Source organism: Lissotriton vulgaris, chromosome 3_1, assembly GCF_964263255.1.
Source record: "Lissotriton vulgaris chromosome 3_1, aLisVul1.2, whole genome shotgun sequence".
NCBI lineage: Eukaryota > Metazoa > Chordata > Amphibia > Caudata > Salamandridae > Lissotriton > Lissotriton vulgaris.
Genome location: NC_141689.1, coordinates 144492302 through 144516421, shown reverse-complemented (window position 1 = coordinate 144516421; position 24120 = coordinate 144492302). Strand labels below are relative to the sequence as shown.

The 24120-nt window shown below is 43.6% G+C and overlaps 1 protein-coding gene across 1 annotated transcript; it reads right to left on the bottom strand.

Annotated features, from left to right (window-relative positions):
• Positions 1 to 456: 456 nt before the first annotated feature.
• Positions 457 to 20340, bottom strand: LOC147726110 (extracellular calcium-sensing receptor-like). Its single transcript, XM_086963421.1, has 4 exons — positions 20314 to 20340; positions 16298 to 16661; positions 15816 to 16180; positions 457 to 735 (listed from the first exon to the last, which is right to left on the bottom strand). Exons 1-4 carry the CDS (start codon positions 20338 to 20340, stop codon positions 457 to 459), a joined length of 1035 nt encoding a protein of 344 aa, XP_086819547.1.
• Positions 20341 to 24120: the final 3780 nt, after the last annotated feature.

The following is a 24120-nucleotide window of genomic DNA, read 5'->3' as shown; positions in this document are numbered from 1 at the left end:
GGCAAATTACATGGGCGGAATCCATTTTGCTACAGACCTTCTCTAATAAGAAAAGTTCAGCCCAAACTGCAAGGCTGGCTCCCCTGCAACAGGATCACAAGCAATACCAGAATAGCACCAGACTACTTTGGTCTCTTCAGTGAGGCAGACCGAATGTGGGACTGTAAAGGAATGTCAATCTTGTGCAACAAACAAACCATGTCTGATCTCTGTTTAGTGTGGCAAAGTGGACAAAAAATGATGGTCTAAAAAATTCAGGACGGTGCATATCATTAGTATCTGACATTGATTCAAGCATTAATTAGTTATATCATAACTCCTGAAAGATCAGCAATGTTAACATGCAAACTTTGAAGCCACCACTGAGTGTACTAAGGACTCAACCTAATGCATAGCATAATAAAATCTCTTTTAACTGCAATAGGTTGGAATAAAATATGTTGGAGTATAATTCAATTAGTTGAAAGAAGACGTATGAAACAGACTTTTTAAACTGACCTGGTTAAGGTTATCCTCCATGGAATGCCAAATGATCGAGCTTTGGTTGATGACAAGTTCAGGACCAGCGGTCGATGTAGTGTCAAATGAGCCAACATGGGTTTCCTTGGTGGTTCCATTAGGATAGACAACTAAATTTACTATATCATAGAGACCCGGGACATCACCAGCATCATCAAATGTAAAATCATCTCCAGAAGGTGTCTTAAAGTGAATTTTCCGTAAGAATCTATTCAGCTAATAAGATGAAGAATACAAGCCATAAACACAAGTTAAAATGCATTTCCATGGTCACTACCTTTTACAAAGTAAGACTAGGAATAAAGATTTAGCATTCATTCTCCTTATATATGTAAGGAAAGTAAAACAGATACACTAACATTAACTAAGTGTTTTTAACCTATTCCGGGTATTTGCCATGCAATAGTGGCACCAAAGGACAGAGGAGGCAGGCACAATGCTCTCTTCAGTGCCCAGATAGTCTGTTGTTGGATCTGGGTTGTCCAGTGCCTACCTTTGGGGTGACTTATATGTGTAAAAAGAGACGGTTTGGGCCTGTCAAAAGAAAATGTAAACTGCACACACAGCCTTTGCAATGCAGTCCTGAGACAGGGTTAAAGGGCTACATATGTGGGTGGCACAATCAGTGATGCAGACCCACTAGTAGCATTTAATTTACAGTCCCTCTGTACATGTATTACCACTTTACTAAGAAATTATAAACAGTTTAAATATGCTAGGTGGGGATTAACCAATATTAGCATGTCTAGGGGAGGGTGCACAAGTACTTTAGCACTGGTTAGCATAGATAAAGTGCACAGAGTCCTAATACCAACACAAATGAGGTCGGACAAGTGGAAGCGGAAGGGACAACCTAGGGAGGAAGACACCCTAAGGCTGTCAGGTCTTACTAGTTAGGGTCATGAAAATGGTCCTCCCTGGATAGAAGGGTAGCAGAGAAGCTCTTTCAGATGGAGCCTTTCTTAGCATAAGAGAGAGTTTAAGTAAAACAAAAACAAAAAAAAGTTGGTAGTCTTTTTTTTAACAAGGGGGAAATTTAGCTATATTTGCATTAATTGGCAAACCATCCCAAAATTAAAGAGATTATGAACATTTCTGTAATTCACAACAAAAAGAGGTGTGGGTTATTCCAGGGTCAAAATGGGGAAGACATAGTTAGGGGACTGGATCTGAGACCATTTTGTTTCCTAAGAACCATATCTAGGGTGGAAATGGGGGTCTATTGGTGGGTACCAGATGCTGTGTGGGTTTATGGGGCAGATATGAGGTGGTTATCAGAGAATTTGAGATAATGTGGAATATGTTACATTCTTGAAGTGAATGAAAATTTGCCTAGCTCTCGTGAAGGTATGTTTTAATTCTATTAAGGACACTGATGCAAGGATTATGCTTTTCCTTCTTCGCTTTAATATAAATCAAAAACACAGCAGCCATTAAAGTCACAAACTACATTTCCCAAGAACACAAGGGAAATAAACAGCAAAGAATCCAGAGACCTTCTTTAATGTCCTTGATCAGGCTCTCATAACATCCTGTGTATCTTCCTGGTCTTCCTCTTTCTTCACGTGAATCACGCCATCCTCTCCCAGCATGTGTCCTGTTTTGACCCATAGTTTCCTGCAAATATGCTGTGCATCAGTAACTCGAAAGACCAGCTCGTCATACAACAGTGGCAACAATCAGGTCGGATAAAATTGCAGAACGTAGCTTGCTAAATCAATCGCAGACAACTATGTCATATTATATTCAGTCAATGAAAATCAGACTATTTACTCCCTTAAAGGTGGGTCTGCATCCCTCCTGGTTGTTGGGTGGGATAATCCTCGCCTCAGTGCCCTTAATAGAATTGAAACTTACCTTCACTAGAGCTAGGCCAATTTTCATTCTATGTCAGGACCAGAGGCGAGAATTATGCTCCTTCAAAGCTTGTTTACCACCCCCTGGGCTACATTCAGCACTTGTATCAAATAAAACCTTTTAAAAGTATAGTCCGAAGACCAGTGTGCTGCACACATGAGGTCTTCTAATGATGCACCCAAGGTAAACGCTTTTGAGGCCATTGCCCCCCTTGTTAAATGTGCCCCAAAGACCTTTGTGTAAATACCAGCCTCCTGCATTACCCATCGAGCCCAGCGGGCTATCGTGGGCAAAGAAACCGCCTTGAACGGCTTTCTGAGTGCAATAAGGAGTTGTCATTTACCTGGAGGGCCGACATCCGCTGTAACCCCTCTTTAGGCCATAAGGCATTTTACCACACAGATTTTGGCGGAATCGGTGAAGGCTGGATAAGAGATCATGTGTGTATTCGACTTGGTACATCTACTTATTGTGAAAGTCACTCCGTCAGAAGAAAAAACTCTAGCCGTTATATCCAAGGCTCGCACACCTGAAACCCTTCTGCATGAGATGAGACATAGCAACATTTCTAACTTTGCTGAAATCTCTTTCCTGGACGAAAACCGATTGGATTGCTGTGACAAGAATACGTTCAAAACCAAATTGACACCCCAGAGCTAGGTGTACCACGGTTCTGGAGGGACAGACAAACGGATCCCCGGCAGCAACCTGCAAACAAAGGGTGTATGCCCACTGGAGCACCCTCCACCAGGGAGTGACCTACCGAGATGACAGACAGTACGGCATTTATTGACCAGTGTGCCAATCACTCTTTCAACAGACTTGCTAAGAAATTGAGGACATGAATTATATCACAGGATCCACTTACCTTCACAAACACCAACATACCCATCTCATGAATATGTCTCATTACATTGTATACTAATACCACGGGTGCCATTACAATGCGGGTATTACTGTGCAATGTCTAGCTACATGCCATTACATCCCAAAATGTTACCACAACTATGCCTTTACCATGCCTGCCATTACAACGCAAAGGTATGCGTGATAAAGGTATACTCGTGGTAAAAGTTTGCAAGTTAAGGGACTCTACCCTACCCTAAACCCTAGACTACACAAACACCAGAACACAACCCTAAAACACTATCCCCGGCATGACCCTTTTCCCAGTCCGGTCCCTACAATCAAACACTACCCTGCACGACCCCCCCAACACTACCCTAAACACTAAAACACTCCTACACTACAACACTCCCTAAAAACCTAAAACACTACCCCCAGCACGACCCTCCCCTGGTCCGGTCCCTACACTCAAACACTACACTGCACAACCACACTGACACTACCCTAAAACACTACACAAACACCACAACACTACCGTAGATCAAAAACACTATCTCCAACACGACCCTCCCCCTTCCCTCAGTCCGGTCCCTACACTCAAACACTACCCTGCACGATCCCCTGACACTACCCTGTAGGAGGGATTCCATTCTCCTATAGAACTGTGCATAGAGATTTGGAACCTCAGTGAATTAGGATGATCCAAAACTCACCTCAGTACCAAAATCCCCTTACCTAGCTAGCTACAGTGTCTCATTGGAAATAAACTCCCAATGTTTAGACAAACCAGAACATGATCTTTGAATACCTCAGGTCACGTGGAACACATAGACACTCTTTCATTATATAATCATTTCAAACCAGAACATGGAGTAAATGAGGACTTGTGCATATTTGAAATGTTTATTTACTAATGCAGTGTTCTCAAACGCAGTATCTTATATAATACAAGCTAACATATTATAAGAAGCTAAGTTATCAGTATAGTTACTAGTCTATAAAATGCAAAAGGTGACAACATGCTAAAATGTTGAAATGAATAGGAGTTAACAACACCTGATTCTCACCTAAGCATGGGCGAATTTTGCGAATCTGGCGTTAGCGAATTTTGCAAATTTGCGAACTCGCAATCCGCAAAATCCGCGAATTCTCGCGAATTTTTTTTTTTTTGTGTTTGCAAGGATTTCTGCCAGTTCGCAATGATTTCTGCCAGTTCGCGAGGGTTTTGTACCAGTTCGCAATTGCCAACTTACATGTCGGCTCGCAACGGTCACGATTATGTTGTTTCTACGTCTGGTTCATCATCACAGGTTCCCAGAACCCTCTGTTTCACCCCTGCCACCCTCTGTTTTACCCATGCCATCCTCTGGTGCATCAATGCCACCCTCTGGTTCATCATCACTGTAGATTATGGGGGGGAAAAGCAAGCACACCTGCCTGCTTCAACTGACATGAATTAATTTGGGTTGATTTATTAATGTGTCACTGTTTTAAAATTCCAGTCTGGCACCTGCTTCCTTATCTGTAATTTGCTTTCTGTTGCAGTGCAATTTTTTTTTCCAGGACCTTTGTGGCCTACTTGTAGCTATTCTATGAACCTGCTGTGAGGGTCAGAGCAGGGTAATATAATTGTTGCAACTACCAACTGAACTCTGGAGGGGCCCTTGTCAGGAAGCACTACAGGGAATGGTTACTAATGATGAGTTTGAACTTTTGAACCTGCTGAATGCTTTTTTTGTGTTCGCAAGGATTTCTGCCAGTTCGCAAGGATTTCTGCCAGTTCGCGAGGGTTTTGTACCAGTTCGGAATTGCGAACTTACATGTCGGCTCGCAACGGTCACGATTATGTTGTTTCTACGTCTGGTTCATCATCACAGGTTCCCAGAACCCTCTGTTTCACCCCTGCCACCCTCTGTTTTACCCATGCCATCCTCTGGTGCATCAATGCCACCCTCTGGTTCATCATCACTGTAGATTATGGGGGGAAAAGCAAGCACACCTGCCTGCTTCAACTGACATGAATTAATTTGGGGTTGATTTATTAATGTGTCACTGTTTTAAAATTCCAGTCTGGCACCTGCTTCCTTATCTGTAATTTGCTTTCTGTTGCAGTGCAATTTTCTTTTCCAGGACCTTTGTGGCCTACTTGTAGCTATTTTATGAGCCTGCTGGGAGGGTCAGAGCAGGGTCATATAATTGTTGCAACTAGCAACTGAACTCTGGAGGGGCCCTTGTCAGGAAGCACTACAGGGAATGGTTATTAATGATGCGTTTGAACTTTTGAACCTGATGAATGCTTTTTTTGTGTTCGCAAGGATTTCTGCCAGTTCGCAAGGATTTCTGCCAGATTGCGAGGGTATTGTACCAGTTCGCAATTGCGAACTTACACCGCACGCAGCAAAAAATCCGCTGCGTGCGAATATGCGGATTTTGCGGGAAATTCGCGGATCTCGCGGATTGCGAATTTACCGAAAATCCACAAAATCCACGAGCGTAACGGATTTTCCGCCCATGCTTATATCTCACCCTCCCTAACTAGGATATTATATTATATCTAAGAATTTCTCTTTGGGCTTTAGCAGGGCGACCCCATACCTCAATCTCTCAGTGGCAGAGGATCACATCATCTTCCACCAGCATGCGAAGCACCATCATGTGTGTTTCTGTGTTCTCAGCAAAGCAATATAAAACGCGCCTAAAGCCAGATTTGGCAGCAGCTGCATTTATGTTATGTCTAGGAAAGTGCGAAGATCAGACCTTACAATAACACTAAGCAATGTTATCAGAGCAATAACATATTATTCTCGTATAAATCACAACGCTCTTCTAGGCTGAAAGCTAAAGCAACAAGTATGTGTCGTGTGCAGAAGCAGCAAAAGGTAAAATGGCGTTTAAACATTTAATAGGCTCATGCTAACTTAACACGGTATATAGGTAAGCAGTAACTATATGACAACCCTAAATCCTAAAACTCAACCCTACACTACACAAACACAACAGCACTACCCTAAACCCTAAGGGCCCGATTCACAGAACTAATTTAAGACTAAATCCAAAACTTACTACCATTTTGGTATTCACAGAAGGCACTTACTCATTTTGGTATTCACAGGAGGCACTTACTCATTTCGGTATTCACAGAAGTTAGGAGTCCTAACTTTAGGACTCCTAAATGCCTTCTGTGAATACTGAAAGTCTTAAAATTAGGATTTTTCTCAGTTCAGTAGTAGTAAAGGTAGGAGTCCTAACTTTAGGACTCCTAAACTGAGAAAAGTCCTAATTTTAAGACTTTCGTTATTCACAGAAGGCATGTAGGAGTCCTAAAGTTAGGAGTCCTAACTATACTACTACTAAATTGAGAAAAATTCTAATTTTAAGACTTTCGGTATTCACGGAAGGCATTTAGGAGTCCTAAAGTTAGGAGTCCTAACTTCTGTGAACACCAAAATGAGTAAGTGCCTTCTGTGAATACGAAAATGGTAGTAGGTTTAGGATTTGTCTTAAGTTAATTCTGCGAATCGGGCCCTAAAACACTACCCACAGCACAACCCTCCCCCCATTCCCAGTCCAGACCCTAAACTCAAGTACTACCCTGCACGACCCCCTGACACTACTCAAAATCCTAAAATACAACCCTACACTACACAAACATTACAACACTACCCTAAACCCTACAAAAAAAAACACTGCAAGCCAAATCCTCCTTACATCTCTCTCCTCATTGTTCCTCTCTCATGGTTCCTGCGTCTGAGGGGCGGTGCATGGTGCGCATCGTTGTGAGGAAACTGAACAGCCTTCGTTTCCTCACAAGGATGTGTATCGCCATTACATCGCATGCATTGTAAAAGCACATGCAATATAATGGCATGCGTAGTAATGGCTACACGTTGTTACACGCACATGTGATGTAATAACATGCAGGTAAACAGCCGCTTTGTAATGGCTGTTTCCCCCATCTCATCCATGAGGACCTATAGTGCTTTGTTGTGCTGTCTGCCCAGGCTCTGGACAGCAGGTACTCAGCCTGGCTCAAAAGACCTGGGAGTCTCCACCACTGCCTGTAATCCGCTACGCCATGAGGTGTAATGCACCTTGTCAAAACATAACATTTGTATTTGTAAAGCGCATGTTCACCCCCAACGGGGTATCTATGTGATGAATAAGTTTATTGTTACCCAACTCAATGGTACTCACCACCATATGGTGAGCTCATTGTCTGGATTCGTCAGAATGTGAGGAAAGTGAGCACACTTTTGACCTCCAAAGTGGTGTTATCAGTACCACAATTGCCCTCTGCCTGGGAACCAGGGTAGATGCCCAGTTGATCATCGAGAACGGGGGAAAGGCTTAACACCTTTCTCGGCTCCAGTCCTGGGTGAAATCTGGTCTGGCCTCCAACTGAAAAACCCTGGCAACTGGTGATCGAGGTGGCAAGCAAACATGTAGATCAAAAAAGGACCACACCTGTCGGACAGCAGTTGGAAAATTTGTTGGTACAACTTCCAAACACTGGCATCCCGCAGGTACTGGGAATGCCAGTCCGCCACTCGGTTGTTTCCGACCTGGGAGTTACTCTGCTGTTTCTGACACCTGTTTGTCCAGAGAGAAATTCCAGAACTCCTTCGTCATGTTTGCCAGGGCGTCTGATCTGGTACCCCCCAGGTGATTGATATATCTCACCGCTGAGATGTTGTCCTTCTTTAAGAGCACAGAGGACTGGATCAGGTCCTTGGTCCAGCATCGGACCGCAAACGACCCTGCCTGGAGCTCTATGTAATTTATGTGTAGGTGCTGCTCTTGCAGTGACCAATTTCCCCTGATGGAAAAATCCCCTCAGATTTCTGGTGCTGTCCTGAAGTGGGCTGCCACATATTTAGCTACCTTCTCAGCTGGCGCCCACTAAGTCATCCTTGGGAGGACAATGTCATTCGGGTCCAACATCTCATCTGTGAAGGCTTTGGATGACCCATTTGCCACCAAAATCTTGAGGAACCTGCTTCCTCATCAGACTCTTCTGGGGAGTCCCCTCCTGAGATTGTGGGGAATTGTGGCAGATGGGACCAACTCGGGCATGGGTAGGCCCATTCAGAGCTTCCAGTGGGGATGTCTTGGCCAGATAAGCATGCTTCAGACTCACAAACGTGTCCTTGTCCACCCTCTCCTCACACCTCTTGGGGGGCAGCGGACCCTCTCCTGCATCCTCTTGAGGGTCCTTCCCCAGGGCAGGGGATGGGGCACAACCAGACTGGGCAATCTTGGCTCATTTCTGCACTATTTTTCTGACAATCTCTGTTCTATACGGGCCATCAGGTAATTTAATGCCCTGTTGATCGAGGTGTCCTTGACCTCATAGAACTCAGCATCCCATTAGAGGTAGGCCATGTAGTCCTCCTCCTCGTACTTTTCTTGTTCTATGGTAAGGGAAGGAGGGCAGCTCCTAAACGTGAATGTGGGAGGGCAAAAACCAAAGGCATGAAGCTTGAACACTACTGCAGACCCTCGGACACCCTGAGTAAGCCAGGAAGGTGAGGCACATGCCCAACGCGAGCACCCTTGGACTGAGGGTGAAACCCCAGACTAGTATGGGTGGCAAGTAAGGCAAACAATTTCAAGGCGCATGCCTAGGGACACCTAAAACACCCTCAGTGCTAACAGGGTACTGCTGCCCATGACAGAGGTGTCCCCACCTATGCCAGTCTGGCCTAAACAATACTGACCCCTTAAGGTGTTAATGCGACTGTGCCCCACACCACTACCTGCCCCCGAAGGGGTCACTTCAGCATAAACAAGGGGAATGAATATACAGACCCAATTCTCTGCTGGGCGATTACCGGGCAGATGGGGAGGCCCGAGCAGCATCTGGCCGAGCGGAGCATGGTTGAATTCCCAAACGGGAGATGTGCGCCAGGATGTCGAGGCAACTCCTTAGCGCCCCCTACCGGGTGGCGGACCACCCCGCAGTTGTGTTGATGCAAAAAAGTTCCGTAAGGTGCGCACTAGTGGTCCAGCGACCAACGTAGGAAATTTGCAAAAGAAATACAAGACGCGCAGGATTAAACATGCGATTCCACCATACAATGAGCCCTCGCACTCTTCACAACTGCCCAATTGCAGTCACAAGAGGGCCCACTTAACCGGTTGCTGAGCTGTGAAGAAAGAGGAGGAACAGGAAGAGACAGAGGATGGTATGGGAGCCTGGTCAAGGACATTAAAGAAGGACTCTGAAATGATTGCTGTTTTTTCCCTAGTGTTCATGGGAAATGTTGCTTGTGCCTTTAATGGCTGCTGTGTGTTTGGTTTATATTAAAGAAAACAAGGAAAAGCATAATCCTCGCCATCGATCCTGACATAGAATCATGGAACAGTTCATTGTAGAATTCTTAGTAAGGTGAATATTATTATTTTGTAGACAAATGAATGTCTTAATGTTTAAATACTTTTGAGGAGTGCAAAATCTTTCGCCTTAGGATTCAGGTCTTGGCTGTGAACAACATTTGTTTATCATACTGGAGCTGGAGTTTAACTGCTCCAGCATCTCTGGCACTGCGGTTGTTATTCTGTCTACACTCTTGTTGAAAGGTTTTTATGTCATGCCTAGCAATCACTCAGTCAGATTACTTCTTTTTTCTAAAGACTCATCAGAGAATATGTTTCCTTGATCAATCAGATTCTGTTTCATATTTAAGAATAATCCTTAGATGGTCCACACCTCGAGACTATCTAAGGATTTATTGTACAGATGACTAGGCCCAGATTCTGAATATGCAATGGGAATGTGTTATTTATATAAATATATTTACATTTATATAATGACACCTGGTATTTATAAGGGCTCTTCCACGTTTTTGCCTTGCATAAGGGGACTATTATGGTGGTGTTATTTCATTTGCACCAAAGTCTGATTGTCTCAGTATTTTGTTTTTTTTTTAATTGCTAATAGCAACTTGTTTGTACTGTCAAACTTTAAATCTGAAGGGGTCAGACTTCATTGCACCCAGTAACTTTGACATTCTTTTAATTGTGTCTTCTGTGCAAAGAGAGGGGTCATAGTTTTATGGAACACTCCTAATGAGATCCTAAAAACCTAACTTATTACCAACATATTTTTCAATCTTTTGTATGTGTATATATATAATAAAAATTAATGATTAATCAAAAGCATTTCTTCCGTGTAACGTTTTACATTAGTTGGGTGTAATTCTACTCAGTGTTATTCCTGTAGTGGAGAGGAACAATTGTATTGTCACTTAACATGTAGATTGCTACTTTTAAAGCAATCCAAATATGCAGTCCTCCCTTGACCAATCTGGAGGATTGTTGTGTCCAGTGTTTCAGGGTACTTCAAGTACACAGAAATGGAAGTTATGGTGCCATCAAGATGCAAAAACGTTTGGCAGAAGTTCAGCATTTATTCAGGTTCTGTAACACGAAGTTCATCTGCCAGACAGTATTGCTCTGGGTGAGACTGGCCTATGAGGGAATCTGGCAGTGCCTGAAGGGCTGGTTCGATAAGGTAGTGTATGGGCTGTTGTTCGGCTGTCTGTGGGTATTTTATAGTCTGGTGGGCCAGTGTTTACTGCTGATTTCTCTTATATTACCACAAACATGGCCTGCAGCAAGCACAGATGTCTAGGGTCTCCATATCTTACAATATTCATATACAGATTGTCTTCACAACTTTGAAACTTTTGCGAACGCTGGTTACTTTTTTTGCTAACTGATTTGCTAATGGGCCCACTTTTAATTTGGTGATTAGGCCCTTTTTTGTCCCCGTCCTACCCTGCGACTGCTGCTTGTTCTGAATACCTCAGTGTGTGCAAATGACAAGCAAAACCTGGTTCGGGGGCTCCTTGTAATGGCACCCAGGAAACTGGTTTCTGCTGAATGTGAGGGTGACATTGTATGAATGAGCCCAACAGCTAGAAACAAGCCACTGAGTTAAGAGGATACAGTGAGGTGCTGCATACTTTCTGAGTCAGACTCAGCTAAGGTAACTAGCACTGAAACATAGATAAACAGAGAAGGAGTGTCCTTCAATTATAAGCACACAGAGATTCTCTCGCTTGACATTTTTTCCCTCACTGTCTCTTTCTACCCACATCACTGCTTATTTTCTTCTGTTGGTGTCTCTTTTTCTCTCTCTTTCTCTCTCTCTGTCTCTCCCTCCATCTGGCTCCCTCTCTCTCTCTTTCACTCTCCTCTCTCTCTCACTCTTGCTCTCTCTGTCCTCTCTCTTTTTTTCTTTGTCTCAGAATGGAAAACCTACCTACAGTCATTATTGGCCCTTATCTCCCCATCAGACCACCTAAACAAGTAGTAGATGTTTTGTAACACATGGCGACAGAGGATGTGAGAGAATGTGAGCACACTACTGTGCCCATTGAAGTACCAGTATCACAACATGACAGCAGTCTGCAATACTGTGCCTGCATTTCTGAATAGGTGGCATTGATCACCTTTATATCTTCTGTAGATCAATTAAATCAAAAAAGGTTTGGTCTTTAGGAAAAGAAGATCATATATCTTGAATAGTAGTTCATGATAAATTACGGAGTAATGAGATGAAAAGATATATCAATAATGTGTCACTACTAATGAACTGAGAGAATGACTTGATGGAAGTCTGATACTAAACTGGGGAAACATAACATGTATTCCTTCCAACAACCATGATACATGGATTCTGTGGCAGCAATGATTCCAAAGATTCATAAAGATTTAAAGGATCCCCCATTCAGACCAATCGTCTCGGGGTGCGGGTCAGTTTTTGATCCCCTCGGAAGATATTTGGATTATTTTTTGCAACAATTCGTCCAAAGATGGCAATCATATATCCGCGACACAACTGACTTTTTGAACAAACTGACAGACTCTACTAAAGATTTTTCAGGAACACTGGATTTTATGCACCATTTACATGGTAGCACTATACACGTCCATACCCCACATGGCTGGGCTAGAAGCTGCAGAATGGGCCCTTTTGCAAATGGAGGAACTACAGGCTAACAAAGTTTTCTTATGACAGTTGTTAAAATTCTGTCTACAAAACAGCTATTTTGAATGGAATAAGAAGCATTATGGACAATTGTCAGGCACTTCCATGGGCTTTTCAGGGGCGCCAGCGTACGCAAACATCTTTATGGCCCAATTTGAAGCTGAGAATCTGATGAACACTGTGAATTGGAAGAACATCAAGATGTATTGTCGATTTATTGATGATATATTTTTAATATTGCAAGCCACCACAGGAGAACTAGAACAAATGATTAGAGTTCTTAACTCAGTTAACCCAAGAATACAGTTGACCTACAAGATTAATTATCTTACGATGGATTTCCTGGATGTGACAATAACAAAAACCTCCACTGGGTTCCAGACCCGATTATACACCAAACCCACAGATCGAAATAATGCCTTGCTTTACTCAAGCTTTCACCCAAGAAGCCTTCGAAAGAACTTGCCATACTCACAACTGATTCGGATAAAACGAATATGTGCAGATCAACAGATAGGACAGACCACAATGGAGGAACATCTTGTTAAATACAAAGAAAAAGGATATCCTACAGAGGTGTTAAACCAGAGTAAGGAGAGAGTTTCGATTTTAAACAGACAAGAGTTATTACAAACTAAAACCAGAACAACTGACAAAAGAATGGTTTTTGTGTCAAAATACACTACACAATCCACAGCCATCAAAACAATCATCAACCAGAGATGGGAACTACTATCCAATGAACCAGACTTTAAAGGATTGTTTAAAGACACAACTCTACATGCATACAGAAGAGGCAGGAATCTTAAAGAAGAATTAAGACGACCAGCACCTGTCGGAAACGAGATTAACAACAAAGGAACAACACGGTGTCAGAACTGTATACACTGCAACAAACATACTTACCCACCCAACGACTGGGAAACCAATCAAACTAAGACACACAAGCGACTGCAAAGTACCTTTAACTTATATATGGAATATAACCTTAGCACAGGTCTATCTTCTTATCTTACATTTGTTAGTATTGATTCCCATCGCTTTGTCCTTGCGCGTCTGAGGCTGAGAATAGTTCACCACCTAATGGATTTCCCCATTGCAAAAAAACCTGGGATATGTCCGTGTCCATGTGATGGAAAATCCATACAGAGCGTCTGCCACTTTTTACTATTTTGCAATTTTTATACTGGTTTTAGAAAGTTTTATCTGAAGCAATTGTTTCTAAACTATAACATGTGCAATACAAGAGCCGCGATGCAACTTTAATTTAGCTACCCCAGACGTGTGTTATTATGTGGCTACCTACATTTTAAAATGTATGTCACTAAGGAAATGAATCATAATATGATTTTTATAATATGAATGTGTACTATTTTGTGTGTAATTTACCGCTTGAGTCAAACTGTTTACATATGTATTTATTTGCCATGCACTTTATATTGCATATTCACACCTGTCGTAACTACCATATGTATACGATAGGATTGGTATTTTGCACTTTACACTAGCGTTTTTGCTCAAACTTTTCTTACTATAATAGTTGCTGCTACAATGTTTATAGTGACTGAATAGCCTTTTTGCACTCAAATGAGACATGCTTTGTATAATAATATAACGAAAAATGGGTTTGGTGTATAGATATTTATATAATTTAAACTGTTTTATCATTTAAAACCTACATAAATGTGAATTTGAAATTGTATTTATGTATGTTGCTATATGGTTGTACAAACCGAATAAAGCATTTTGAATTAGAATTGACACACAAGCGACTGCAATTCACAGAATGTGATTTATGTGATCAAGTGTCCATGCGGAAAAATGTATGTGGGCAAAACGGAACGTAAAATTAAAGCCAGAATTACAGAACATAAAAGCAAAATCAGAAATCAATCGTTAACATCTCCATTGGCCACACATTGGAAGGATCAAAACCATTCCATTTCACAACTACGGTTCATGATCAATGAAAAAGTGGAACCCAGACAAGGCATAGACACGAGACAGAAACTTCTACAGCGAGATTTGTACTGGATCACAACTTTGAAAACAATGAGGCCAGTTGGGCTTAATGACAGATACGATCTAGCATGCTATTCATGAACATCATAGACCCCTCTAAATTAACACCAACATGAGGTCAAGCACATATATGCAGAGGGATACAATTAATCAATAATCATTAGCACAATAACATCTGATGCAGTCTTTTACAGAGGGTTTATTTCTCAAAATGTATTGGTCAATCATGACACACAATGGGTTTTATTAAGCAAGAGTCAATATTATTGGCAACACGGAAAATCTTAATCCTAATCTTATACATGCATGTCAATTTGTTTATGAGTATAAATGTAAATATGTTAGTAACTATGCAATCATCTGCCGGTTTATTATTATCTTTTGAAACGCATAGCGCGTTCGTGCAAAGGAACACGGAGACCCCCAGTTAAGACACTAAACAGCCGGATCCTAGGTAAGCGAGGGTTACCTCGTCTGACGGACCCCTGAAATGGTAGTTTTTACAACGGACATGAAATTGTTCATGAACATGTTCCGCATACGACATCATGCGCCGCGATTTTTAAATCTTAACGGAGAAACAGGCATCTTTGATCTCAATCTGCATTGTACCTTATTTTTTGCAGATACATCGGGACAAACATAATCACAGGAATGCGCCATTGGTTACTGACCTAAACCAGCCAATTTTGTGACCAAAGAAATAATTTGTAAGTGACTCCGCATTTTTTTCGTCATCTATGCATAAAGTAAAGACTTTCAACCACAGGTAGGATTCCCATATAAGACAATCAACCCGTTCAATTTGGCAAATTGAATACACAGTGTCTGAAAAATTTTCTATATGTGTTTTGAATTACAGCACACACGCCGATCGACCTCAGTAAAGTATTGGTAAGACCTCTAATAACTATTGGTTATATTCCCTCTGAGGCACAGACGCAGGAACATATAAATTAATTATGATATGTATTTATTACAGATCTCATACATTGAGTCAGTACAACTAAAAGGTACGATTTAATAGATTGACAATCTGAACAATATGAGCACCCATGACCGTACACGTTTAACATCATGGTTTTCATTTTCTTTTTTTAGTGATATCCCCTGAGGAAGGCACTGATAGTGCCGAAATGCTTCGGGCATGTGATCAAGATTTGTTATGTATTATAAATGTGGTTGTGATTTACTCATAGCATATGTGATTATCAAGTTGAATTCATTTTGTGATTATAATGAAAAATGTATGTTGACAAACATGTGATATAAAACATGAATTATACTGAGAACTGAACAGAATAATAAATCAATGAAAAGTATTAGATGAATTTTTGATTACGTTGTGAAGAGTAACAAGGTGTGGGATAACACTAAATGAACAGTGCGTGACTGGTCTGACAACCTTGTTGGCCTAAACACATAAGATTTAAAGGAGTGACGCCCCTTATCAGTCACAGCACCGGTAGAATAGCAGGACAAACTAAAGCACATCAGGAGTGCTCCCCACGAACCCCTCAATAACTCTCAACAATGGGGGATTGGCATGTCGGCCTCATTGTGAAACAAGGTTTACCTTCCAGGGCTTCATCTCCTGATGTTGGTGCCCACTAGTACTAGCAGTTGCTGGTCTGGAATCAGAAAAGATCATGTTATGTAGTGAGTGTGCCAAGGCATAGACAGCTGTGTACATGCTGTAGGAGATTCGAAAGTCTGAGACACCATACACGGGTGATGTAAGACTTTTCAGAGTCTCATTCCCTGAACAAATTCGAAGATTAAGCATATAGTCACTATTAAGAAGCTTCCATTCCTTTTTACCCATCAATCTGCAGTCAAAAATTTCCTGCCATAGGTCCGACAGATCTTCAATTTCTGAAAAGCTTGAAAGTCTTAAACTGTGGAGAAAATCCAACAAACCAAATATTTCCCTTTCTTTAACTGAAAAAAATAGTGTCCCATTGAATACTCTCAATTTCATTCCATAACTAAAGTCTGCAAAAAAGGAGAAAGACACTGAAGCGATACACGTTTTGTGAGGGAATAATAACCACTCACGGCGCATAAGATAATGTGCCAAGGATGTCCCTGTGCTGTAGACAATCATCACCTGGGCTGTGGTCTTCCCGAAGTCATTCAAAATCCGGTTCAGTGTGATATGACCCACTGTAGTGATTTCATTGGGAAACATATATGAAAACTCAACACAGCCTCCATGCTTGGTGATTGCCATCTTTAACCCTTGCACAGCTTTCACCCCATTTTCATCATCTGTGGCCAGGATCCCAACCCAGCTCCAGCCAAAATACTGTAACAACTGAGCGATTCCTTCATACTGGGAGAGCTCATTCGCGACAGTGCGATAAAAGGATGGAAATCTCACTTTGTCACTTAATGCAGGGTCTAATGCTCCAAAACTGACCTGCAAGCAAGAGATAATGATGTGAAAAAGTAGTTTGACAAGTAGTTTGACAATCATTTTACACATTAAAATAAATCTACTTTGAAACTCGAAGGGGAGATTAAATTACATTATTCTGTTCAGGGATTCACAGTCAGACCAACAGGTAAAAACCAAGATAGACCGGACTAACATGACAATAGTGTATGGTACAGCACTGGCCAATGGGGTGGGAGATTTTTCAAAGTCAGCACAGTTGTGAAACAATATATAATTTAGAGGCTTTCGAAGAAAAACAATGGTGTATTCATACAATTGTATGTGTTCTTTAGAAATACTGCTGTTACCACTACTGCTACTACTGCCACTACGAAGGAAAGAAGAATATTGCACAGTAGAGAGACCGCATCTTCAAACTTTAGGAAATTCTGCCCAAACATCTTTACTCAGTGACAAAAAAGCAATAAATTCAACATGTCATTATGAGCACGGTACAGCAGTGATGCCAGCATCTATGGAGACTTGTAATAAAGTTGCTAGTTTCTTTTTGGAACTAATGAAAAATATCTATGCCACCTTCTCGGAAGCTAGCAGGAATTTTAAATTCAGGGGGCACAAGTTTCTTGGAAACAGTTTAAAGACAGAGAATGCATTTACCAGACAGCTGTTTGGTCTTCCTCTCAGTACTCCTCTTATACTGTTGTGCCTAGATTTGGGGGTAAGGCCCATTGCTGATGAAATCGCCTTTAGACTCCTATTTCACTTGCGTCGATTATGGGTAACTGTTGTGTTCTCATTCCTATGACACTGGAATGGTTGCTGGAATGTAGGGGTGGAATGCATTGGGAGTTCCAACTGAGGGTTCGGGGTCCGGCAGTTATGCAGAGACCTCTGAATCTGTCTGATGTGTTGGGACTGTGCTGTTTGCTGTATTGAATAAAGAAGACTCCAGCATCCTCTCTTTAAGTGTGCTTCTTATTCGGAAGAACCCTTCTACATTTGGCGGCAATCAGGATGCCTGCAGCACACTTCACAGCACTTCCCGGTCACTTCCTAACTGACTACAGAAGAACGTACTCTGACTTGTGTGAAGCGCCCCACCTTTTCAAGCCTGAGGACAATTTGCAGCAGGTTTTAGGCCAAACTATTTATTTTTAAACAACCTTACTCTGGGCTCTATTTTCAATAAACTTTCAACCGCCACATCGCAAGCGCTTAGTTCTACCTCACACGTACTCTGGAGAATAGAATCTTCACAAGATTCTCCTCGCAGCTCCATTCTTGCCCTGCTGCAGCGTTTTTCTCACGTGACCCTCTACGTCCACACCAGGGTCACACAACATGAATTTACGTGCCGCCATCTTGTCAGGCACTAACGCTACTCGAATTTTCAGCGCGGTGACGCGCACACCCTTTGAAGTCAGTTATTTAAAGTCTTCAGATGAGCGTGCACCAATTCTATTTCAGGAAAGGAGGCTCTGATTATGCTAGTCTCATTTCTTTATTTAGAAATGCCCAGCAGCCATGTAAAACTACAATACCCAGAAACACTTGGGTAACAACCATAGAGTCTGTGATATAAATAGCCATGAAGACAATCCCACTTCCTCTTTCTTTGCTGCTCCGCAGCCAGATAAGTTCTTTATTTCCATTTACTTACTATTTGACTGTATTGTGCTTATTTTCTTTAGCGCTGTGCTCGTGCTGTCTGCCGCGTTGTCTGCGGATATTTGACAAGTAACTCCCCACCCCTTCTCAAGCACCTTGAGACCCTCTGGGTATGTAGCGCGCTATATAAATTCTTTGACTTGACTTGACTTGCGCTTGGTTTCGCGCCTTTGAGATTTGTTAGCAGCAAGCCCTCCCTCCACCCTCCAACATTATTTTGGTGCAGTTTTCACTGCCTTGTCTTGCTTGCTGCAGGGTTTTTTCACTCCCTCAGAATTTTGTCATTGGCAAACCGGATATTTCAGTCACCTAGTGGGCATTATTAATTTTACACTCCCAGTGTACAATGAGTTAATCATAATATTACGATGAAGAAGTTCGTTAACAGTCAACTTACGAGCTTTCTGGAGGAGAACAACATCCTACATCCCAACCAGTCAGGGTTTCGGTCGAAACACTCTACAGAATCTGCCCTGCTGTTCACAGCAGAGACCCTTCGAATGGCCATAGACCAGGGAAAGAAGGCTGTCCTGATTTTATTAGATTTGTCGGCAGCCTTCGACACGGTTTCACATAACATCTTAGTGAACCGGTTGGTGGCCGCAGGAATAGGAGGGACAGTCTTGGGTTGGCTTAGGAACTTTCTAAACAACAGACACCAAATTACAGTTCTGGGCAAATTCCAGTCGGAAGCTAAGGTCATCAGCTCCGGGGTCCCTCAGGGCGCGAGGTTAAGCCCTGTCCTCTTTAATCTATACATGGTACCCCTGATTGAGCTAATTGATTCATTTCATATTAGTACAATATCATATGCAGATGACGCTTATCCTGGTACTGGATGGGGAACTGCCTGGGGTGGAGGAAACCCTGAAAAAATGCCTAACAGCCACATTTAAATGGATGACTGAGAACCACCTCAAATGCAATTTTGGAAAGACGGAGATCTTGCCTTACGGAAATCAAAATCTGTTTTCCCCGAAAAACTGGTGGCCCTGATACCATCTTATCTGCTCGAAACCTTGGCATTAAATTTGATGACCAATTGTGCTTTAAACAGCAAGCGGTGGCCGTAGCTGGTATGTGTTTCCACATAATTAAATCTCTGAGGAAGTTTTTTGACCTTCTTCCTCTGTCAGCCAGAAAATCAGTCGCAGTTGCCTTAATAACTTCGAGGCTGGATTACTGTAATAGCCTATATGCTGGAGTCAATAAGTCTGTACTCCAAAGGCTACAGATGGTCCAACATGCTGCTGCCCGGCTGGTGCTACGCTGGCCCCGTAAGTCATCTGCGTCAGCTGCGCTTAAAGCGCTGCATTGGCTACCAATTGGCAAAAGGATCCTATTTAAGATCTTGTTGATCACATTTAGAGCTTTTCAACAGCAAGGGCCCAAATATCTGTGTAACGGTTTTAAACGGTACCATCCCACCCGTTGCCTGAGGTCTGCTAGTCAGAACCTACTAATAATCCCTAGATTCATTCTGGCTACCAAAGGAGGAAAATCTCTGTTCGTCCTGGGTACTAGGGCTTGGAATGAGCTTCCATCTTACCTTAGGTCATTGTCCCACGAAACTCAGTTTAGGAAAGCTTTAAAAAATTGGGTGTTTTCTCTTACAGATGTGGCCTGAAGAGCATTAGTGTAAAGTGTAAAGCATTCTCCATCGAGTTGATCTCTTTCCCTCAACCTTGTCATCTTGTTGTTTGAGCGCCAAGATACTCCTTGGAGTGATAGGTGCGCTATAGAAGTGTCCTTTACATTTACATTTACATTTACAGAAGGTGACTATGAGGAGGAGGGGCCAGAGTTCCTTGAACAAGACTTGGTAGAGGCACTTGACAAAGGGGTTCAACACTCAATGAATAGGGCGCTTGTACGCGCAATCACGCCCCTTAAGCGCCATTTAAACAAAGTATGTGCAACAGCAGGGTTGGGTGCCTGCGTCAAAGAAAACAACGTCATCTCCTGGCAACCCACATGCCTCTGATTTTCGCAGGTTGGCTCAAACCTTATCCTCTTCTAAATCAAAGACCATTGCGGCTGAAGCGGACAGTGATGACCAACACTCATCGTCATCCTCTGAGGTTCTTCCTCCGCCGCCAAAGAAGAGAAAGTGCAAAGAGCATTTTGTGGATGCCCCTACTCATCCTCCTGTATTAACTTTCGAGCCTGCTGACATTGTGCATCCGCATTCCACTGCGTGGCTTCCTTCCCCTGCTGTGGCGGAGTATGTGCAGCAACATATCCGTCAACCATTTGATAAAGAGGTTTGTGCACGTCTGCGCTCAGGTTGTCCCAGACCTGATTTGGCAGATAACCTAGCGGACACACCAGAGGTGGACCCCACCATGGTGACCTATTTGAAAAAGTTTGCGAAGGAACCTAAGAAGGGTTTGGATCGGTCCTGGCGGGATTGCCAGGACAAAGTTTTTGGATCTCCTTGGCCCACTTACAAAAATTTTAGATCTTGGCTTCGTGGCCAAGGAATCCTCTTCCACAGTGGACCCAGATGAATTGATTGAATGGGCGCAGCGGCTGATTTGCCATCTGGGAAACGCCAACTACGCGCTCTCTAGTGAGAGGCGTAGGTCTATTCTCCTCAAGCTAGATCCCAAACTGGAGGAGCTTTCAGCATCAGAGTCGGGGGCTGTGGCTCAAGGCCTGCTTTTCGGACAGCCTTTTTTGAAAGAGCTGACACAATTTGTCAGTACTTTTAGCAGCATTGACAAAGCCCAAGCGTCACTGAAGCGGGCCATGCTTCCGGTTTTCAACAGGGCCGGACGATACAGGGGACGCTCGTCCGGCCATGGTCAACAACCACCCACTCAACGAGGGTATCAGTCCAATAGAGGAGGACAGCAGGATTCTGGCTACGCCCATCGCTCCAATTTCTACCCTTCCAGGAAAGGTCGTGGCCAATATAAGAAAGGACGCTCCAGTGGAAATTCCGGCGGATATCAAGATTCCGCCACTTCAGGTGAGACTAATTCCTGCATGCAGTATTGTTCTGGGGGGCAGGATTCGCCATTTCCTAGACAATTGGTGCTTGATCTCCAGCGATGCATGGTTGCTGGAGACAGTTCAGGAGTACAAAATCGAATTCTATCAGCCCCTGCGTCAGTCCCATCCTCCATTTCCCCTTTGTTTCTCAAAGCAAAATCAAGAGTTCATCACAGAGGAACTCAAGTCGCTTGTGTTGAAGGGGGCGATTGTGCCGACCGCGCGTCATCCAAAGGGGTTTGTCAGCACGGTCTTCCTTGTGGAAAAGAAGGGAGGAGGATCGAGGTTAGTACTCAATCTGAAGGAGTTCAATGCGGGAGTGGTCTACCGCCACTTCAAGATGGAGGGCATCCATCTGCTGAGGGATCTCCTGTGGGAACGGGATTGGATGGTTTGTCTAGATCTCAAAGACGCTTACCTGTCTGTTCCGATCTTTCGTCCGCATCGCCGCTTCTTTCAGTTTCCTTGGCTGGGGACTTGGTATCAGTATCAGGTTCTACCCTTCGGCCTTTTGTCAGCACCTTGGTGCTTCACGAAACTGTTGAGGACGGTTGTGGAGTCGCTTCGCAGTCGCGGTGTTCGATTGATCATTTATTTGAACAACATTCTCCTTCTGGTGGATTGTCCAATCAAGCTGATGTCCCATCTGGAGTGGACTGTCGAGCTTCTTCAATCCCTCGGTTTTCTGGTGAATGCTCCCAAGTCTGTACTACATCCTACTCAAGTGATCGATTTCTTGGGGTTCAGGGTCAACTCCCTCACTTGTCAGCTTCTTTTGCCCCATCAGAAGATTCAATACATCAAACGGGAATTGACTTCCGTTATCTCGAGTCAGACTGTGTCATTGAGATCGTTGGCACGAGTTGTCGGTCTCTTAGCTTCTTCCCTGCAGGCGATCTTCCCGGCTCCGCTGCATTAGCGTGCGTTGCAGCGTCTGAAGATTCGTCATCTTCAGAAAGGCCTCCGATATTCGGATCAGATTCCTCTTTCGGAGGAGGCGAAGTCGGAGATGCAATGGTGGCTGGATCATATGGAGGCCTGGAATGGCGGAGCACTCTTCGGCCGAGCACTCTTCGGCCGAGCACACACCGGAAATAGTGATCAAATCGGATGCCAGTCGTTGGGGCTGGGGGGCCCGCTGCGGTCCAATCTCAACGGGGGGGTCAGCGGTCTCCCCAGGAACTTTCACTACACATCAACTGTTTGGAGTTGCTGGCGGGTTCCTTCGCGATCAGTTGCCTATCACCTCTTCAGTCCAACTGCTGCATACTTCTCCGGATGGACAATGTATCAGCAGTACTGTACATCAACAAACTGGGAGGGACTCGGTTGAAGTTGTTGGCGGAGATTGCCAAGGAATTTTGGCATTATTGTCTGCAACACAGGATCACGGTTATTTCGGAGTACCTTCCTGGTTGCCACAATCTTGTGGCGGATTGGAACTCAAGGTATCTGAAGGACTTCAGCGACTGGAGGCTCCATCCTCGTGTGTTCAGCCAACTCATTCGGGCTTGAGGCCCTTGTCAGATCGACCTCTTTGCGTCCCGCCTCAACACACAACTTCCCCAGTTCTTCAGTTGGAGGCCGGATCCGGAGGCTCTAGCCTCGGATGCTTTCATTCAACCGTGGCCGAAGTCCCTGTGTTATGAGTTTCCCCCATTCATGATGATCCCCAGGGTTCTGGCTTACGTGACACGCTATCAGACGGAGTTGATTCTGATTGCTCCTCTGTGGAGGGCTCAGCCGTGGTTCCCGGTTCTCCTGGAAATGGCCTGTGCAGTACCGTTCCTTCTTCCTCTGAAGTGGAATCTCCTGCTAGATCCGCTTCAGAATCCGCATCCCCTGATTCAGTCAGGCTCTCTCCTTCTTCTGGCGTGGCGGATTTTGGGGAACGATGGGCGGTCCCAGGCCTTTCTGCGGACGCTGCCAGATTCATCAGCAATGCCTGGGCCCCATGGTACTCACAAACATTACAGAGGCTCCTGGAAACGTTGGAGTGATTGGTGTGCTCAACGGTAAGTTGATCCAACATCAGCTGATGTCTCTTTAATGGTCAATTTTTATGGCATCTTTGTCCTCTTCTGGTTTGGCGTACCGCACGGTGAACAATTTCCGTTCCGCTATTTCTGAGGGTCCCCTTCCAGTGGACCATAAACCTGTCGGGGAACATCCTTTAGTGGCTAAGGTACTCAAGGGTAATCGTCTAGCCACTCCTCCACGTCCCAAATATGTTTCATTGTGGGACGTGTCTATTGTTTTGCGTTTTTGGGAAACTTGGCCGCTCAATTCTTTATTATCTCGGAAACAACTGTTGGCCAAACTTACCATGTTGTTATGTTTGCTTTCTTGCAAACGGGTGTCGGATGTGCGGGCTTTAGATCTAGCCGGACATAGTTTCACTCCTGAGGGCGTTACGTTTCGTCTCTCCAGGCGCACCAAGACCAATACCACGGTCATTTCTTACCCGTCTTTTCCTGCTCGTCCAAAACTTTGTGTTGTCCAATGCCTTAAGGATTATGAGGAAAGTACATCTCTTCTTCGCTCTGATATGTAAGGTCAAATATTGATTGCGTTGCAGAAGCCCTTTCGCCCGGTTACCCCGGCTACGTTGGCTAGATGGGTACGGTGGCTTATGGCGGAAGCTGGCATTGATGTGTCTGTGTTTGGGGCTCATTCTGTGCGAGGTGCCATGGCTTCTAAAGCCTTCACTTTGGGAGTCACCTTGTTTGATATTATGAAGGCCGCTGACTGGTCATCGGATTCTGTTTTCAAGACTTTTTACTTTAAACCTATTGCTAATGTTGCTTCTGTTGTG